At 46.3% G+C, this 6,898-nt stretch overlaps 2 protein-coding genes across 2 annotated transcripts in view; both read left to right on the top strand.

Moving 5' to 3' along the window:
- The first annotated feature begins 81 nt into the window (after positions 1 to 81).
- Positions 82 to 3,948, top strand: btg3 (B-cell translocation gene 3). Its single transcript, XM_070843731.1, has 5 exons — positions 82 to 151; positions 1,353 to 1,557; positions 1,711 to 1,848; positions 2,557 to 2,752; positions 2,931 to 3,948. Exons 2-5 carry the CDS (start codon positions 1,385 to 1,387, stop codon positions 3,132 to 3,134), a joined length of 711 nt encoding a protein of 236 aa, XP_070699832.1. The 5' UTR covers positions 82 to 151; positions 1,353 to 1,384; the 3' UTR covers positions 3,135 to 3,948.
- Positions 3,949 to 5,002: 1,054 nt separating this feature from the next.
- cxadr (CXADR Ig-like cell adhesion molecule) overlaps positions 5,003 to 6,898 on the top strand; it is a 33,427-nt gene continuing 31,531 nt past the window's right edge. Inside the window, exon 1 of the mRNA XM_070843310.1 lies at positions 5,003 to 5,161. Coding sequence (XP_070699411.1) covers positions 5,119 to 5,161 — 43 coding nt within the window. The 5' untranslated portion in view covers positions 5,003 to 5,118. The remainder of the gene's footprint in view (positions 5,162 to 6,898) is intronic.

The raw sequence follows: 6,898 nt of genomic DNA, 5'->3' as shown, positions 1-6,898 counted from the left end.
GGCTGCGTGTAGCCAATGAGAATGCGCGGTGGGCGGGCTCTGTGTTGTAAAAGGCGGGTTTAACGACCGAAGCTCAAGGGCTCTTCTGTTGGCCAACTGCCACTTCTTCATTCATTTGATGCCCACATGCTGGAGGAGACCATCTTCAGAGGTAAGGAGCGCTGCTGCTTACACCCCCGTGGCTCACAATGTGTCGGTATATCACAGTGAAGCGTGATGATTTCTAACCTTAGCCACTAACTAATATTTAAGGTTCAGCTGTCGTGTTTGTTGGCAACATGAGGCAGTTAGGGATAACTTAACGCATTAGCTATGATGCTAATGCTCGTAGCTTTATGTGTTCACCATGAGGGTGTAAATGTACAACAATTCAAATGCGTCTCGGCGGGGTTTAGGTAGCACCATTCACGTACCGTTAGCCTAGCTAGCTAGCTAGTTGCCAGTTGACAACACGGAGCGGTGTGCTGCTGTGGTGGCGCCTGGACAACAGGAAGTGGTGCGTCACAGCCCGCCTTTCTGGGACAGACCGTTAACTGAAGTCAACACTTCACCACTGACTACCAGAGATAATGGTGTCTCTGCGACACCCATTCATCGTTTTAAACAAAGATCATATCTGAAACAGGGGGCGAGAAGTTCAGCTCTGATTCAGGGGGTTTCAGCTCTCCTCCTCATCATCAGGGTGATGAAGAGGTTCCTTCCACAGGACCAGAGACAAGCAGCCACCTGGAAGTCAGAGCCACTAAATCTGTCTGGAAACTCCTGATTTAGTTACCAGTATTATGATGGTCTCATTAAAATGTGCTGAAAATGTTCAAAAAGCACTGATGCACACGCTGGAATGATCTCATCAATTTTATATTGAAAACCAAATCAAATTTGCATTTGCTGTGCAGTAGTGGATGGTGGTCCAAAGTGTAATGCAGTGATCTGCTTTCTGTGTGTTCTGCACACAGGGTGACCGTTGTTTGATCAAGTCTCCCTCAGCACTCTTTTATAAAAACCAAACCATGATAAAACGTCAGCCTTGGTCTTACAGTGCTGTCACTGCCCTCTGCCATGTTTTGGTTGACAGAACAAAGCCACACTGCACGCTGCTGCATCAGGGAGGCTGATGCTGACTGTGGCTGAAGCAGGACAGTGTTCACTGTGAGTCTGTCAAAGCGCAGACATCAAACACGGTCTCTAATCATCAGAATATGAAACTGATACTAACCGTCTGGTATTTCACCATGGTCCCTCTGTCTTACCACTGAATTGCTTGTGACATTTTTGTCCAGATGTCACAAACACTTGGTTACTGCTGTGATTGAACAGCTGCTCATTTGACTAACCTTGTTTTACTTCCACAGGCTGTCTGAACGTAATGAAACGTATCTGAAATATGAGGAGAGAAATTGCAGCTGTGGTATTCTTCCTGAAGAGGCTTGTGAAGAATGGCGAGAAGCTGGAACTGCACAAGATTGAGCAGTTTGTTGAGAGGCTCGCTGTTGCACTACAGGAGAAGTTCAAGGGTCACTGGTACCCTGAAAACCCGAGCAAAGGACAAGCATACAGGTGCTGCTCTCTTTTTAATGTGTACTAACTGCTATTGGTAGAGATGCTCTGGGAAACCATTAAGTGGTCCTGCCAACCTGCCATAAGGTTTTTAAACACTTGACAACAGTGTTGGGACTGTTTGACCTGAAACGGGTTTTGGGTGCTCTGCAGGTGCATCCGAGTGAACCAGTTCCACAGGCAGGATCCAGAGCTCCTTCAGGCCTGCCGAAAGAGTGGGGTTCAGTACAGTGACCTGGGACTGCCCCGTGAACTCACGTTGTGGGTGGACCCTGGGGAGGTGTGTTGCAGGTGAGACTGAGTTGATAAAACAAAATTCATGGTTCAACGACGAAGGCGACAATGACTATTCTAAACTGAAGCACTAGAGTAGTGTGACTATTCATTTGAAGTGCAGTTGTAGAAAACTGACAAAAGTAACTAGGATGCTGTTAGCATTGTTCAAATTTTACTAGTTTCCACAACCACAGATGCACACTTGGCTCAGAATAGGACTAAAACACCCCACCCATCTGCTGCTATATAATTTTCAGGATTTCTGGATTTTTCTGTGTGTTGTTCCAGACCAGTACTCTTCACAATCATATAGGAAAAACCAAATCTAATTCAAAAACGTTTTCAATTATCAACTTAAAGGGATGCTTTGCTGTTTTCAGCCATCTTTGTATCATCACAGCGTGGGCAGTAAATGCAAATGTACAGTGTTTAGCGTTCCTCCGTGTTGCCTGCGCCAAGAGCTCCTGTGCCTGGAACGGACTTAACTGTAAAATAAAAACAGTCATAACTTTATTGTTAAGTCAAGTACTAAGTCCTACAGCTGGCAGGAACCTCTGGGGAGATCCCAGAGCAGGTGACAGTTTACTACATTGTAATGATACAAAGCCCTTTTTAATCTTTGTCTCCCAACTCATCTATTCAAGATCTGTTCAGTTTCAAACAGATGGAGTATGTTTATCCCCCTGAGGTGATCGATCTTTTCCTTTTTATTCCCATCATCAGGTATGGAGAGAATAACCCCTGCTTCTCAGTGGCCAGTTTCTCTAACGATGAGGAGGAGGAGGACAAAGAGGTTGCAAAGAAGGTGACCAGTGCTTTGGAGAGGGTGACGTCAGACTACCATTCGGGTTCTTCCTCTGATGAGGAGAGCATACGCACCTCCCCCCTCACTATCCCCAACAGCCGCTGTGCTTACCAGGTATTGCATAATACATTTTATAATTTTTCAGGTCTGCAGGAGGCTGAAAAATGCCTCCATAATAACCAGGTTTTGTTCGACTGAAGCAGCACTGTTTTAATACCCACTGGCTGCAATATTGTGTTGTGATGAAACTGTTTTATCATCAACGTTTGTCAATTTTGTTTCCTTTTTTAAGGCGATGAATCCAGCTGCTCCCTCGTGGCATCCTAAGAACATGTTACTAGGGAACGGTCACACTGGTCCCCGGACTCACTACAGCTTCAGGCCCCGCAGCAGACCCCCCCACGCTTTAAGGCATAACCCGTGGCTCCCTCCTGGCTACAGAGGGGGGCCTGGATACTGGGACACAAACCAAAACCGGGCACATTGTTACAGTTAGGGATCATGGTGCTTATTGCTCACGCTGGACTTTGAAGCTGAAGACAACGACGATGACTGACCAATATTTGTTGTTTTTTGGGGGGGGGGTTTTAAACATGAAGTTTTATAGCTTACGTACTGATTGTGACGGTCTTTTTTGCACTTTGGACCATTTGTTATAGTTTCAATAAATCACTTGTATTAAATTAGATAATGAAATTGGAATACTACACATGTAGTCTTGAAGTACTGTATTTTTTTTATGGTGGAGACGTTTATGTATGCCACCTCCTGTCCTTTGTGATAAAATGTTTTATTTATTAATAGTGTAGAATTATCAGCTGTATAGGCTTAAATTAATGGAGTTTTATTAAACAGGATTTCCAAGCATTGAGATGCTTTGTCTGTTATCGTGGTGTTTAATAAGGTATCCACTGTTGGGTTTTTTGGTTTTGCTCAGCTGGACTCCATATTTGTTAAATCCCTGTAACACGACTCGAAGGGTTGGTTCACCAAAGTTAATTGCAGGCTTAGTCTTTAAATGCTGGTGAAATTCCACTCACGTCCCTTGTTTTGTGGCTACAGAAATATTGTCAAAGCAAAAATGTCTTCATGGTTAGACACCACCAGGGCTTAGTGGAGAAGTAACTTCCTGTGAGAAGAGGTCAGCTCAGGTCAGATGGACCCTCTGTGTTCAGACCCATCAGAGCAGTGGATGGAGGCTTGTTTAACCCTCCCCTTGAATTTGTGCTCTCACAAGGTTTCATGACGATGTCCGGGACACAAAATCCATTTAGATAATCATTTAATTGCAGTCTTATTCAGCTTTGGTACACCTGTGGTGGGAAATGAGCAGTCATTAGAAGTGAATGAGTGAGACAGTTGCTCTTTTAACGTCCTTCTGAACATGTTTTTGTGATAGTTACTGTTCTTCTTCAGTGTGTTAAAAAATAAATTGTGCAAATGATTCATTAAGTCTTAATGTTGAGGCCTATGTCCTCTCTTTCCTGTAAAATCACATAGCCACTATTCAAAATGTTGAAATGGCTTTTAAAACAAATGTCCTGGTTAAACTTTGACAAGCCGGTAGTCTGTGATAAACAGCACACTGTGTGTCACCTGGGCATCATAATCCATACGCTATCAGCTCAGGCCAATATGAACAACAGGTCCTGGCACACAAACATGTAATGTTCACAAGAGTGTAGGCTGATAAAAAGATCCCTAGAACATAAGGTGAGGGTATATGGGTAATAATGGGGCGGAGGACTGGGAACACAACAGGGGGGCTAAAAGACTGGTTGACCTCACTGTACAGACGATGTTTTATCATTCATAGTGTTGAAATGTTCTTTATTTTAGAACATAAGAGGGGAGCTAACGTGCGGTTGTACCTGTGGGCTGTATCTGCTGCTACCAGCCCCCGTCAGTCTGGGCCACCGCTGTCGCTGCTCCGTCTCCTGGGCAGTGAACCGACGGTCCTGCCAGGGCCGGTTTCACCGTCACATCCGTCCACCACATGGATCATATGTGAGCCGGAGACTTTTGACTGGTCCTGTATGTCCACAGTTTGGAATCTAGCTTGATAGAAAGGTTTGCCATCGATTTCCCAGACTAGACGGACATAATTAACTGAAATAAGATGATTGACACTTGAATAGAAATGATTAATGAGCGTTTATTGTAAAACAAGCACACAGCAGCATCTCTCCTCTCAGCCTGTGGGGGTGGGCAGGAGGGAGGGTAGTGTCCTCCGTCCTCTCACCGGCAGGGGGCAGCACCGCTCCGGTTTGGGACACCGCCGGTCACGTGACAGCCTGCGGCGCGCTCCGCTGTGCACCTGCAGAGACAGAGGGGGGAGGAAGGGGGAGGGAGGAGGAGGAGGAGGAGGAGCAGCGGAGTTTGGATGCTTCGGTGGAGCTGGACTGGCGCTTTTCGCTCGAACACAGCACAACTTCTCCGAGCAAGTTTGAGTGAAGAGGCGGTGGATACCTGGGACAGGAATGGCGCTGCTGGTCTGCTGTCTGCTGCTGAGCCTCTCCGCAGGTGAGTTTTCTCCCTCCGAGGAGCCTCTTGGGAGCAATTTGTGTGTGAAAGGGCGCCGTGACGCCGCTGGTCAGCCGCGTTCAGCCGCGTTAGCCGCTCGTCCTCTTCGATAAGTTCAAAATGCTGCTAACTTTTTTTTATTTTTCATCTCGTCCTCTTGAGCTCAGGTTACTGACACTAACATTTAGTTTGCTCCGCGGTAACCAAACCACATGTGAGCACCCTCACAGCAAAGTGCCCGGCAGGGACCAACTCCGACCCAAGGTCAGTTCAGTCAGCTAGCTCCGCCCGGCCCGCCTCACACTCCCCGGTGAAACTACCACCAGGCAGAACGGACTCTGCTACCAGTGCGGACTTATTCAGGAAGACACGGACAGTAAATCAAAGTTTGCTGACGTTATTTCGTGCGTTTAATTGAGCCACGCGTGTGATGGCAGTACCCCAGTTAGGTGGCTCTGTTTGGGTCACCTCCTCCGTCAGGTGGTCCCCCCTGAGCGGCTGTCTGGGGGGACTTGTGGCGCTGTGAATGGATGGTTGTGGTGGCAGCACCGTGTGTCTGGCTCCCACAGACATCAGATGGCTGGTGGTATTCAGGGGGAGCTCTGGTGTTTTAAACCTGTGGCTGCAGGACTTCAAAGTGATGCCTTTTTTTTTTTTTTTGGTCTGCCATCTGCCAGCAGTACTGACCACTGACACCCCCCCCCCTCCCCAAACCCTAAACCCCAAGCATCACATGTAAGGTTGCTCCTGTCCACAGCCTTGTTTAGTTTGGTGTCATGTACTTATGGACATCTCAATGATCTGCTGAGAGCTCAGCAGCAGTGACCCTCAGAGGGTTTCTGCTGTCTGCAGACACCGTGCAGGTATTTTTAACTTGTAGGCAATGATTCAAAGGTGAAACTCAGACATTCTTCATTTGGCTGGGAACCACTGGAAAGGACTGTGCTGTTAGTCAGTAATAATGTAGTTGGCAGGTCTTTGCTTGTGACGTGGATAACAACATGGCAGGTGAACAATTCAAGTTTTCCTTTTTGATTTTCCAAACTTCACAGCTCTGGTTTGCTCTGTAAGTGTTGCCACCAGGGCTGCAGATGTAGAAACACTGCAAACAGGAGTTAAATATGATCAGAACTACTGTACTGTATAATGGTGATGATCATGATAATTCATCTTAAATGCACAGTATATGAATACATTAGTTTAGTTAATTGTAGCTAATGCACTATTTAATGTTGGGTGTATGGGTGTGGCAGGAATAATCTACAGTGAAACTGGCAGGTCACTCCTCCCCCTCCAAACAATGATGCGAAACTTTTTGCTTCGAGCGACAGCCCGCATCACTTATTGAAATATTTTCTCAGATTTTCATGAGAAGCCACAGAGCCATGGTCAGAGCCATGACATTCCTGTGTGCTGATTAGTGAGGAAGCGCATGTAATAAAGAAGTGCTTTGTTTAGGAGCATCCTGCACATCTCCCCATGTAAGAGCTGGCTGCTGAGTGTAATATAGGGTGTACACAGTGTGTTGTCTAGCTGTTCTTTTGTCTCACGATCCACATTGTTGTGTCCACTAGTTGAGGCTCATTACCATCTTAATGGCATCACAGCCTCGTCATTTGGGCCCCGTTCCACTTCAGCAGACAAGAACAGTATCTGCCAGAGTCGTAGCGTTCTTTTAACACGGCTTAGAAATACACAATAAAGTGTTAACCTCTCTTAAATAACTAGTGCGGTCTT

This window comes from Pempheris klunzingeri, chromosome 14 (genome assembly GCF_042242105.1).
Source record: "Pempheris klunzingeri isolate RE-2024b chromosome 14, fPemKlu1.hap1, whole genome shotgun sequence".
Lineage (NCBI taxonomy): Eukaryota > Metazoa > Chordata > Actinopteri > Acropomatiformes > Pempheridae > Pempheris > Pempheris klunzingeri.
This window is presented reverse-complemented; position numbering and strand designations above follow the sequence as displayed.

What these genes read in the sequence shown, in the direction of transcription:
- btg3 (XM_070843731.1), top strand. Translation starts at nt 1,385, where the DNA reads ATGAGGAGAGAAATTGCAGCTGTGGTATTCTTCCTGAAGAGGCTTGTG. An exon ending in CCTGGGGAGGTGTGTTGCAG is followed by an intron (nt 1,849 to 2,556) that starts GTGAGACTGAGT and finishes TCCCATCATCAG; the next exon opens with GTATGGAGAGAATAACCCCT. An exon ending in ACAGCCGCTGTGCTTACCAG is followed by an intron (nt 2,753 to 2,930) that starts GTATTGCATAAT and finishes TCCTTTTTTAAG; the next exon opens with GCGATGAATCCAGCTGCTCC.